The sequence below is a fragment of the Acyrthosiphon pisum genome, chromosome A2 (genome assembly GCF_005508785.2).
Source record: "Acyrthosiphon pisum isolate AL4f chromosome A2, pea_aphid_22Mar2018_4r6ur, whole genome shotgun sequence".
NCBI lineage: Eukaryota > Metazoa > Arthropoda > Insecta > Hemiptera > Aphididae > Acyrthosiphon > Acyrthosiphon pisum.
The window spans coordinates 59035316-59048311 of record NC_042495.1 but is presented as its reverse complement, the minus strand read 5'-3'; the positions used below and the strand labels follow the sequence as shown (position 1 = coordinate 59048311).

The 12996-nt window shown below is 29.1% G+C and overlaps 1 protein-coding gene across 3 annotated transcripts; it reads right to left on the bottom strand.

The window, feature by feature from the left end:
* Positions 1-1038: 1038 nt before the first annotated feature.
* On the bottom strand, positions 1039-9235 carry LOC100164620 (sodium channel protein para). 3 transcript variants are annotated; one of them, XM_008185139.3, is made up of 13 exons: positions 9057-9235; positions 8766-8976; positions 8383-8513; positions 8040-8323; positions 6227-6400; positions 5909-6031; positions 4295-4417; positions 4025-4219; positions 3779-3923; positions 3198-3301; positions 2847-3117; positions 2471-2775; positions 1039-2344 (listed from the first exon to the last, which is right to left on the bottom strand). In XM_008185139.3, exons 1-13 carry the CDS (start codon positions 9073-9075, stop codon positions 1553-1555), a joined length of 2877 nt encoding a protein of 958 aa, XP_008183361.1. In that variant the 5' UTR covers positions 9076-9235; the 3' UTR covers positions 1039-1552. The 3 variants fall into 3 exon arrangements, with proteins under 3 accessions (XP_008183361.1, XP_001949648.2, XP_029344986.1); XM_001949613.5 differs by lacking the exon at positions 5909-6031 and adding an exon at positions 5198-5320 and having other exon boundaries at positions 1040-2344; positions 9057-9234; XM_029489126.1 differs by lacking the exons at positions 5909-6031; positions 8766-8976 and adding an exon at positions 5198-5320 and having other exon boundaries at positions 1040-2344; positions 9057-9234.
* Between the last annotated feature and the right edge of the window lie 3761 nt (positions 9236-12996).

Genomic DNA, 12996 nt, shown 5'->3' with positions numbered 1-12996 from the left:
AGTATTTTTACTCAACAAATAAAGTTTTATTGACATTCATAGAAAAAAAAACTAATTAAATTGGAAACTGAAATTGTCCGTAAACAGCTCAAAACAAATCAAAATATTTTGAAAATTTTATCATGTATAGAAAATGGAAATATAAACAACCAGTGAAAATTTCATGTATTTACAGTCGTTCGGTTTAAAGTTACACCAAAAACCAAAATCAATTTTCTCGAAAACAGATTTTGCGTAAAAATGACCGTTTTTCCTTAATTTTTCTTTTGTTTTTCACGGCGCTTTTGAAAACTAGGTATTGGAAAAATTTTACTTTTGACCCCCCCCAAAGTACCAACTAGATTCACTTTCCTATCAGAAAAGGTACTGTTGAAGAAAATCCAAGCTTTTTTACTGTCCTAAAAGGTGATGACAGACACAAAAAAAAAAAAAAAAAACACACATCATTGTAAAATCAATACATTCATCGTTCCACTCAGAATCTATAATTGTGACCTTGGATTTTTTTTATATTTTTCATCTGCTTTTGAAACAATACACTAGGAGCCTATTCTATTAAATTTTCAAGCTTTTTTAACCAACAAATAAAATTTTATTGATATTTATAGAAAAAAAAAAACTTTACTTTTGACCCCCCAAAGTACCAACTAGATTCACTTTCCTATCAGAAAAGGTACTGTTGAAGAAAATCCAAGCACTTTTACTGTCCTAAAAGATGATGACAGACACAAAAAAAAAAAAAAAAAACACACATCATTGTAAAATCAATACATTCATCGTTCCACTCAGAATCTAAAATAAAAAAATAGTAGCTGAGAGGTCAAAACTCAAAAGACCAATATTATTAGGAAGTACCTATAATTATTTAAAGAACTAAGGTCTATGGCTATTCCAAATTAGTCCCCAATGGGCTCATAAAAAACACATGACTTATTGCATAACGATTAACAGTGGCAATGTCTAAGTATCAATGCTTTAAACAAAATAAATTTTATTTTTTTTAACTGTAATAATTTTTTGGACATATTCATGTGAAAATATAATAGTATTCGTGTATTTTATATTAAAAACTTTACATTAATAAAATTATGAAATTTGAAAAATAATAAACATAATAGTAACAATAATACAAGTATTTTAATATGGTGTATATAAGCCGTGAAGTTTTGTTTGAGTAATTTGACTTCATTGCTGGCTACAAAACACTATGCATAGGAAAAAAAATAACATCGTTAACATACGCATAATATCACTTAATAATCATTTTAAGCTCTCGTGTAAACCTTAAATACTACAAATTATAAAATATTTTTTTTTAATTTATATATATATAAATATCACAGCAGTTGGCCAATAGTAGTATTATAAGAGTGTTAAAAATGTTAAGTGAAAATCAAGAATATAACAATATAATATAATATGAAGCCTCAATCATAAATGTTGCCATAATAATCGTAATAAATATATTATAAATAATATCAATAATAATAATAATAATAATAATAACGTACAAAATTCATTGTATTGCAATACGGACTTATTGATTTGCGTTTTAGACGTCGGCGAGTCTTGAGCTTTTTGACGACGACCTTGAGTGAATGACCACCTTGTGACCGTTTTTGGTTACGAATCCGTCGCTCTCGACCAACACGGCAGTTTCACGACCGTCTGGTGAAGCGGCCCCGTCGCTCCGGTCGTCATCCGCCGTCTGCTCTTTGGCAGCCTTCGTGTACTTCCGCCACGAATTCTGTATGATAATTGCGCAATAAACCTCACGCATACGCCACAGAGATGAGCTAATTGGCTCGTAGCCAGCCTCTTCAGGTCGCGTTTGCATCTCTCCAATCTCGGCCACGGTCTCAATGATGGGATTACCCTTCCGCGCGAAGAAGTCCTTGGTCAGCGCGTCTAGTATGTCTACACAGTAAATTAGGTCGCCCTTGCATATAGGTATGTCCATAGACACGATCTTGTACTTGTTCGGCTTATGGATCTTCAGTGGTGGTTCCAGAATGTCTAGAAAGTCTGACAGCTGATCGTACCGAATGTACCTGGTGCCGTCGGGGTCGAAGTGCTGCCATATCTCATAGTACATGTCGTAATCGTCGTCGGTAAGACCTTCCTGCACGTCCTCTGTGGCCTGCGAATAATTCTCCAGAATGACCGCAATGTACATGTTTATGACAATGAGGAAGTTAATCACCAGGTACGACAGCAAAAACGCCGTACCCACAGCACTGCTTCCACAACTACCCGTGATGCCCATCTCTAAGTTCTGTTTTTCACAGTTTTCCTCGTTCGTTATACCATCCAGTACAGCGTCCCAACCGGACGACGTAGATAACTGAAAGTATTTATGTATTTGATCAACAACCTGATAGACTAGGTTATATGTTATTATGTAATTATTTATAGGATCATATTGTTTTCATCAGACACGACATTTGTGAGACTGACTGTAGCAGCTTACCATGAAAAGAAGTATCATCGATTGCCCGAAAGTACGGAAATTGTAATCCTCATCCAAGCCTCCGTGGCTATCTACGTTCATAAAAAACGACATACCAAATATAGCGAATATGAACATGACGAGAAACAGTAACAAGCATATGTTAAATAACGCTGGAAGTGACATTGCTAAAGCGAACAATAGAGTTCTGATGCCTTTGGCTCCTTTTACTAAACGTAGTACTCGGCCCACCTTGGCTACTCTGACCACTCGAAGAAGCGTTGGTGACACAAAATACTTGGAAATCAAATCACTCAACACCAAACCTGTGGAAGTTAAATAAGGTGTTATGATCAGAAAATTGCTTGTAATATAATATTATTATTTCACTTTATACCCGCTAAGGATAGTATGACAACGACGAAGTCAAATAAGTTCCACGGTTCTTTAAAATAATAATACCGCAATGCGAATATTTTTAGTAGACATTCGGTTGAAAATATAGCGATAAATATTTGGTTAAGACGTTCTAATACATCAGTAAAAAGTTTGGTCTGTTGGTAATGGTCAAGTGTCATAGTCAACATGTTGAATCCGATGAACAACATGATTAGCATGTCAAACTTTTTGTCTGTTACGATTTGGAAGACGATAGATTGTGGCTTCCACTAAAATATATTTAAATATTTACATCACAACTATGGATATTAAAAAATAATATAGTTATTGTATAAATAGTAAAATTTACCCTAGGTCTGGGAATTGCTTTGAGCGGTTTTTTGGAACTCATTTTTTTCATAGCATTGTAATACTTCTTTTGGTCCTCTGTCATAAACATCTCAAGTGAAGCACCTGAAATTTCATAACTTTATTTTAGATTAATTATATTTTACTGCAGACTGTAGGAACATGAATGTTGACTAATATATTTATATTTTATTTTAAAATGTATTATGAATAAATAATTATACACTCCAACATCATAATATATCTAAGAATTATTACTTTTTAGCCAATATCCTAAGTATTTCAGGTCAAGGACATCCTTACATCTCTTATTTTTCTTCATATAATGATTTAAATGTAATATTTACTATTCAAATGTATACAACTAGAGATGAAGCAATTACCACTAGAGTGAAAATTAAAGGCACGAAACTAGACCCCAAAATGTTTATAGTTCTATCAACAGTCCTGGATTTTTTAAATGTAAATTATATGAATTTATTGATTTTAAAATGGTTACTAACTTTTCCTAGTATTTTTTAGGTTACTTTAAAAAAAAATATTAACACTAAATGATTCTGGATGTATAGCATATTAAGGTACCTGTTTTTTTCTTCTGTTCGTTGAAATTGTCGATGATCACACCAATAAATAAATTAAGAGTAAAAAATGAACCAAAAATAATAAAAAATACAAAATAAAAATACATATAATTATTGATTTCACGAATTGGCTGTTTCCCGTACGTCTAAAAAACATATATTTGTTATACATAGAGTGCTTTAGATACTCACACCATAAAGTAACATTAATATTATATATAGTATTTAAATATTTTAATGTATTTACGTCTCTCGAATCTACAGCGTCCCTCATTATTTCCATCCATCCATTAAAAGTAGCTACTTGGAAGAGGCAAAGATAAGCGTTTCCCACATGATCAAAGTTCATTTTAGAATTTTCCCATTTATAATTCTCATTTATACAGACGTTTCGGTCGGGTATAATTTCGTGGTTCAATGTGTTTCCTTCACTGTCGACACACTACAAAAGCATATGGTAGGTATTGGAAATATATAAAGGCACATTTTTTTAATAAATAAATAAGTTTTATAATACCTTGTAATATTTGCCGGCAAAAAGTTGTACACCCATTATAGCAAAAATCAGCCAAAATATCAGACACACCAGCAACACATTGAAAATACTGGGAATGGCCTGTACTAACGCGTTAACCACTACCTGTTATAACACAATAATATTACTACGAATACGGATAATAGTATAATGTTATTAAAACAAAACTAATTAGGTCATAAAAATATTAGAATAGTTATAATTATACATGCTGTATAGTAATAAAATATGGTATATACCAATATACCATATTACCATGCACAGGATGTAAATCTCAAAGCATAAACGTGCAAGCCAAACCGTGCGAAACTACAATAAATAGCGCTAAGGGTATGCGGGTCTTCATCTAAGTAGAATGACAGCCAAGTTCATAAAGTAAATATAGGTAATCGTTTTAAATATCTGCGCACATTAAAATATTAAATAACTACCTAAATAATTTGAAACGGGCGCAGACCATATACATAATATAACTAGCTGTATTATGTATACATAATAATATATTATAATATGTTGTCATACCTAATAATAATATAATATTATGATCATGAGTTCAATAAAATTATGGTTCATATTATAAATTGATAAAAAAAAAAAATAATACCAATAAATAGATATATTCAACCTATTGATAACATTTAAAAAAAATAAAATCAATTAATTTCTTCGAGCACTACAGTGTTGCGAAAATGATACGAACTTGATAATAAAATATAATTTTATCACATCTAAATGTTCTAGTATAGCGTTTGGAGAAAAATACCGACACTAAAATTTATAATTGTAATATAATAGTATAATATGTATACTGTATAGATATAAACAATAAAAATAATACTGAATTTTAAAACTGTATTTCATTATTATATATTATCGATCACATACCCTCATACCCTGCATTCTAGCCATAGCCCGCAGTGGCCGCAAAGCTCTTAGAGTTCGCATAGTTTTGAAAGCTTGGATTCCACTTGCTCCCAACAAGGCAGCAACAAAATTTATCAGAGAAACCTGTGTGAAGTAGAGCCATAGAATACGCATTATAACAGTATAGCAAAAAAAAAAAAAATGATTTAGCTGTGTTTCCCTTAAACATAGGTATGTACGTTTCTAGGCATAGAAATAATAAAGTTTCTATAGTATAATATTCAACATAGAGCATCATCCGGTCGAAAACCTTTGAACGATTTATAATAACTATTCACATAGAAAATATTATGTTCGGAAACGAATCCAACGTGTTTTTATATTATAATTATTAATAATATTATTGATTCGTTTAATAACAGCTATAGGAAGATCCCGACGGCCGTTTTGCAACGAAACAAATGCACACGCATACGCACACAAAATCGCATCCCAGGCAAAAAATCACTGCAAGTCAAATATTAATATTTTAACATCGTGTAGCAGCTGTTATGGCTTTGTATTTATTTATTGTGGCCACATAAGAAAAGTATAACAAACGCATTATATAATAATATATATAATATATTTAATGTCATATATATATATAATATTTGTACACAATGAAAGAAAATAACACAGATAGTGAGTATAAATGTCCACATCACAAATTTTCCGACAGCTCGTACTTACTCTCATACCCTCCCAACGAGATACCGCTCTCAGGGGTCTTAAAGCCCGAAGAGTCCTCATTGACCTGAACGCTGGTATATCTGCCGCCCCAGCCCATATCGCTGCCAAGTTTACTAATGACAACTACAAGATAATATTATAGTGTCTGATGTGTACAAAAACGATGGCGCAGAACGACGACGATAGTAATATTTTTCCTCTCGAAAATAGGGCTCAAAATTATTACACATTTTTTTTTCAAACAAATTTTGAAGAATATTAATTTAAGTTTAGCGAGCATAACGCATGTAATAAATCAATAAAAACATTTTGTTTTACCATAACAATTATGAAGTCCAGCCAGCACCATGCGTTTGTAAAATAATTGCGGAAACCCAACGCCAACCACTTGATCAACATCTCCAAAAAGAATATAACAGTGAATATCCGATCCATGTAATACAATATGTCTTGTAATACCGGTCTATGCTGGAGGTGTACATCTTCTAGCGCCTATGGATATATTTTTTTGTACAAACATATTTTAGCTTAATTAAGTAACTGCGTAATTTTTTGAAAATTCTAAATACTCAAAATCTAGTTTTTGAAATGATATAAGTAATAACTAAATGCATTTAAAAACATTTTCATTAAAACTTAATAATATAATAGTAAGCTCAATGTCATGTAAGTATAATGTAACTAAAATCTGATTTTATTGAAATCAATAATAAAGTTATTTTCATAAAAATTAAAGTCATTTTAGATTCTGAGTGGAGTGAGGAAGCTAGTGGTTTTACTATGATATTTATTATTTTTTTGTCATGTAAATAATATTTCTACCAGAAGGAGTGCTTCGATTTCAACATATAGTATCCTATCTTTTAGAAAATTGAACCAAGATGGTACTTTAAACAGGTCATTTTTCGATTTTTTCAATAGATTTTGAGCGCCACGGGAAAAACCACCAACAATTATTTTGCTAACCTATTTTTTTTCTAACATTTTGTTTATCACCATAGAAATGAATAAAATTTAAAAGTTACTTAATTCGCACTAGGTATATTATATACAATTAATGGTTATTTATTAATACATATTTAATGATTCATACATTTTCTTTCGTCCGCTCAGAATCGTTTTTCATTGAATTCAAATCATTGCATTCAAATCAAATACTGTAATAATACACTGCCTAACCTATCCGAAGACCGAAGGGACGATGATCCTCCTCCACCCCGTCGCACTTACCTGATTTTTATAAAATTATATTTAGTTTAAGAGGATAAACTATTTTGAAGATGCTTTATATAATTTAAATTCGCATGGTTAAGATAAATATCGATAAAGCGAGTTGTGACCTTCAATTTTGGCCAGTAATTAAAAATATTTTCCCTAACTGTGTATACTGTAGAAATACTAGGATTAACTTACATTTTAATAGTATTTAAATAACATAAAATATCTTTAATTTATAGACTATATGTTATAACTGTCATTGCGAACAAATTAAATTTATAAAAAAAGTAAATGAAAGATTTCCAGAAAAAATATACTATGAAATATTGATCCTAGCTGTGCAAATATGAAATAAATAATAACTAATAAATATGTACCCAATATTTTTCTATTATTGTTATTATTATAAAACTGCCAATGATTACAATTAATGGCATAGTATTATTTATTATTAAATTATTAAATTATTAATTTAATATTAATCCATGATATCTTGGTGAATGCCTTAGATTTGTATTTATATATTATAGTTCGCATACATATATTCTTGTTCCAACTTTTTAATGATTCAATGAGCCTTAATTGAGTTAATTTGATATGACCTAGAAATGTGTTACTCCGTGTGGATAAAATATTGACAGTAGATATTATTATTTATTATATCTAGTAAATAAAGTTACATGGTAAATTGATTTGTATGCTATTGCCTATGTAGTTATTAATTATTATTTGTTAGTTAATACTTATTACTATATTAAAGTAGCAAATTACATTGATATCAATGTTATTAGCGTTTTTGACCACTTAAATTGGATGAATGTGTCAATTTTTCATGACATCGGTATTCGTGAGAAAAAGTAAGTGTATGCAAAGTATTCATAATTTTTTATGATAGGAGTGTTTGTGTACGTACCAGTGCCAGACTGCTAAGTAAAATCATTGTGATCACAGCTGTTTCGAAGTATTTGTTTTCGATAAGTTGAAATGTTTTCAATCTGAGCTGTCCCCACCCTAACCAAAATGGTGTTTCATCGTCGCCAGCCAGGAATGGAAATTTTTTATAACAGTTAGGTGGAAAACAGTCTTCGGGGTATTCTTCTTCCTCGAATACGTCTTCAACCATTTCGACAGTACCTTGCTCTTTATATTCGCCGTCATTAATTTCTTCTCCGTCAATCCCGTCATTACCTCCCAAAACTAAAACATTATTGACATTATTTAAAATAAAATATTTTAAGTGACCAAACACTACACACCGTTTTGGTTGATTTCGATGTCTTCCTTACTAGGATCTTTTTTTTCTTCAGCATTGTGTAAGCTTCTTTTACTTCCTCTATGGCTTTCGCTATCGTAAGGATCATGCTCATGGCTTCCGTAAGACTTAGTACTATTAGGACAATAAACACAATTTTTATCAATGTTTCATAAATTAATAAACACGATGATTAAATTATTATAGAATATAGAGCTACATTAAATTTGGTGAATTAAAGTTATTTGCAACCTATAGAACGCAGTAGATTTGAACAATATTCAGAAAAAAAGTACGTTGAAGAAATTAAACTTATTAAATTTAAATTAAAATATTTTAGTCTGTAAAATATTATATATTATGTATAAATAAAAATTAGAATGTCACCTTCTAGTATCATATTCATATTTATCCTTTAGGTAATAGTTCTCGTCGGTACTACTTTGGTGCATTCCAAACGAATTATACGAGCTACTAGTCGGTGGCTTCTTTTTTTTATTTTTTTCTCCACGTATGAGTAACTCCATTCCATCACCTATAGTCACATCTAGTTGTTCTTTTTTATTCCTATAAATTATTCCAGCGTCCAGGAGTTCCTCTGAACACAAAAATGAGCAATGGCTACTTTTAATTTCACAACATACAAATATGAAATGATTAATATAGGTAGGTACTTACCACTACTGTATACACTCATCTCCAACTATATTATATTGACCACTCTACTATACTATATTAAAAACTTAAACGATTACATTACTATTTTGATTGGTAAACAAATGAAAATATCATATGTTAGAAATAATGTAAATAACACGAGAGTTAACCTACATTGTAATCCGGACTGGAGTCCATGTTATTGATTTTATCGTTACTGAAAGAGGTCGCGGGAGCGCTCCTGGGAAACATCCACTTCCTTTAAATGTAATAATATTGTAAATATTATTCGAGTATTTTGGTTAATTTTTTTCTCTGTTTTGATGATTTAAATATGTGCATGTAAATATTTTGGAAATTTACAAATTAACTATTTAATAAAATAATACCTATATATTTAATATTTTACCCAAACACAGTGCATGTCCACATTCCGTTTTCAAAAATCAGTTTTACCGTACCTACATTCATAATATAACAGTTTTACTAAAACTTGGTACTAATTTTTAAAATTATAATTTAACCATTATTTGTATCATAAATAAGTCAATTTTAATTGACAATAATATATAAGCTACCTAAAATATATGAACTATATATACCTATATCTATATATGTATAGTTCATTGTAAAAAATGTAAAGAAATGTTTTTTCCCGTTCGGCCTTAGCATCAACATTATATACTATATACATATATAAATAGGTACTAAATTATTATTAAACATAACAAGTGTCCAACAATTAACAACCTATACATTTTTAATTCCAACTCAATTCAATTATTTCATTATTATTGATGACAAATTAATTTTGATGGATAATAGTTAGGTACACATAGTTAATATGTATAACAATAGTTAATATATATTTTAATCATGATACAAAACTAAATTATGTAATATTAAATAAGCTTCCGATCTTCAGACCTAATTTATGAAAGAATAGTCCATATTTTTTTAAGAGCATTATGATTAATGATGAATGATAACGGAACAGGAAGATCAGATAAGTGATTTTTGGTGCATATAAAAAGGTTTGAAGATTCAACATTGTCATTATGATGGATAAAAAAAAAAGCAAAAATAGAACATTAATATAGACAAAATAATTCGTTAGTTGTGGAAGTGTTTTAGGTTTATTCTGAGCGGAGCGATGAATGTATTGATTTTACAATGACGTGTATTTTTTTTAATGTTTAATTTTTTAATTATTTTAATTTGTTGAGTTTGTTTACACGATACCTAAGTAGTCGAAATAATGCTTTGATATTCAACTTCAATATCTTGTTCGATGGAAAAGTGAATCTAGTTGGTCCATGGAAGAGGTCAAAATTTAATTTAATTTAGTTTTCAAAAACACCGGGAAAAAAAAAATTTAAGGAAAATGGGGAAATTCTACGCAAAATCGATTTTTGACAAAATTGATTATTTTTTTGTTGTAACTCTAAAACAAATTACCGTAGATATATTCACAAAATGTTTATATCAGCATTTGCTCTACACCATAACATTTTAGATTCTGGACGGAACGATGATATTGCGAGTTTTTAGATTCTGAGTGGAATGATGAATGTATTGATTTTACAATGATGTGTGTTTTTTTTTTAGTGTCTGTCATCACGGTTTGGGGCAGTAACATAGCTTCGATTTTCTTCAACAGTATCTTGTTCGATGAGAAAGTGAATCTAATTGGTGCATTCGGGAAGCCAAACTTTAAAATTCCCAATAGTTTTCAAAAGCGCCGGGAAAAACAACATAGAAATTAAAGAAAAACGAAATCTATATTGGTTTTTGGTGTAACTCTAAAACAAATGAACGTATATACATGAAATTTTCACTGGTCATTTATATTTGCATTTTCTATACAGGATAAAATTTTCAAAATATTTTGATTTGTTTTGAGCTGTTTATGGACAATTTCAGTTTCCAATTTAATTAGTTTTTTTTTCTATGAATGTCAATAAAACTTTATTTGTTGGGTGAAAAAGCTTGAAGATTTAATACAAGGTTTCTATTATATTGTTACAATGATATTTGAAAAATATTAAAAATCTTTAGTCACAGTTTTTATTTATTATCGTTTAAATTTCAAATCTTGACAAAATACAGAAAAATCACAAAAATTAGCAAATTATTTTGAGTTGAGAATTCATAAAATTTTTTCTTTTTTAATCTAAGATTTTAAAATGTAATACAAGATTCCTCATAAGTTTGTCTACCTTAATCAAAAAAAAAAAAAAATGTCTGCAAGTAAATCAAATTAAATTTTTATGAGCGTTTGAAGTTTATATCTGTACAATATTTGATATTCACTCGATTTCTCATGTAGCTGTTTTGTTATTTTATTGTTATTTAAAAACGAATAGTTGTAGATACTTTTACTGAATGTTTATATTTTCATTTTCAACACATCATAACATTTTGAAAATATTTTGACTCTTTTTGAGCTGTTTACGGACAATGTCAGTTTTCAATTTTCTTAATTTATTTTTCTATAAATATCAATAAAATTTTATTTTTTGGGTAAAAAAGCGTGAAAATTTGATGCAAGGCTCCTGATATATTGTTACAAAAGTTGAAAAATATTAAATATACATAGGCAAAATTTTTTTTTTTTATAAGCATTTAAAGTTCAAATGTTGACAAAATGTATCGAATTTAAAATTTAATAATTATTTTGTAGTTAAAAATGTATAAAATTTTCAACTTTTATAGCTAAGGATTGAAAATTTAAAACAAGGTTCCACGTAAATAGGAAAATATATAAATTAATTTATTCACAGTAATATTATCAAATATACTTACTAATATCATAGGCTGACTGACTGTTTTCGCTCAGAATCGTTTTTCTTATACAATGATATCATATCATTGAATTCAAATTTAACACCATCCATTATAGTGAATCACTTGTAATCTACTGTACAATAGAGCGACATTCACTTACCCACCTTTTTTTTTGTGTGTCTGCCATCACCTTTAAGGAGAGTAAGTATAAATGTTTATAGTATCTTCAAAGTATCTATTCTGATCAGAAAGTGAATCTAGTTGGTACTTTGGGAAGTCAAAAGCAAAAAATTCCTAATTATTTTTGAAAGCGCGGGGAAAAACAAAAGAAAAATGTTTACGGACAATTTCAAATTTCAATTTTTTTAATTTTTTTTCTAACAATATCAATAAAATGTATTTGTTTGGGAAAAACGCGTTAAAATACAAGGTTACTGATATATTGCATAAATAATAGTTGAAAAATATTAAAAATACACAGGCATAATTTTTTTATTAGCATTTAAAGTTCGATTTTTCTCAACATTTATCAAATTTAAAATTTGAAAATGATTTTATGGTTAAAAAATTATAAAATGTTCAACTTTTATAGCTAAGGATTGAAAACTTAAGACAAGTTTCCACGTAAGAACTAAGTAGGATATTCTGTAACCAAAATATCTCAAAAATATAAAAACACATTTTTTTTATAGTTTTTTTTATACGAAATACGAAATTACATATTAAATAACCAAGAATGATTTTGGTTATATTTTGTTGTAATTTTATAATATTAAGTCAACTTACCGGCTACCGTATAATAAGTAACAATACAATATAAATATAATATAATAAATATCCACCTGACAAACCGCTCAGAATCATTTTTCATATACAACGATCAATGGTATTAGACATTGAATTCAAATTTTACACCATCCATTACTTTGACCCACTAGTAACATATTGTACAACAGAGACACGCCCACATGCCTTCCTTCTTAGAATTGTATATTATTTAAGTCTAAATGAATGTTTATCTATATATATACTAAATGGAGCAATGATGTGAATTTAAAAAATGTTGACAATAGGAAATAAGCAATGTCATTCTTAACTCAACCCACTATACTGCCCTCCTAGTGAATAGCAGTAAGTGCCAAATTTACAAATTTGAGGTTATTTCATATTCAGC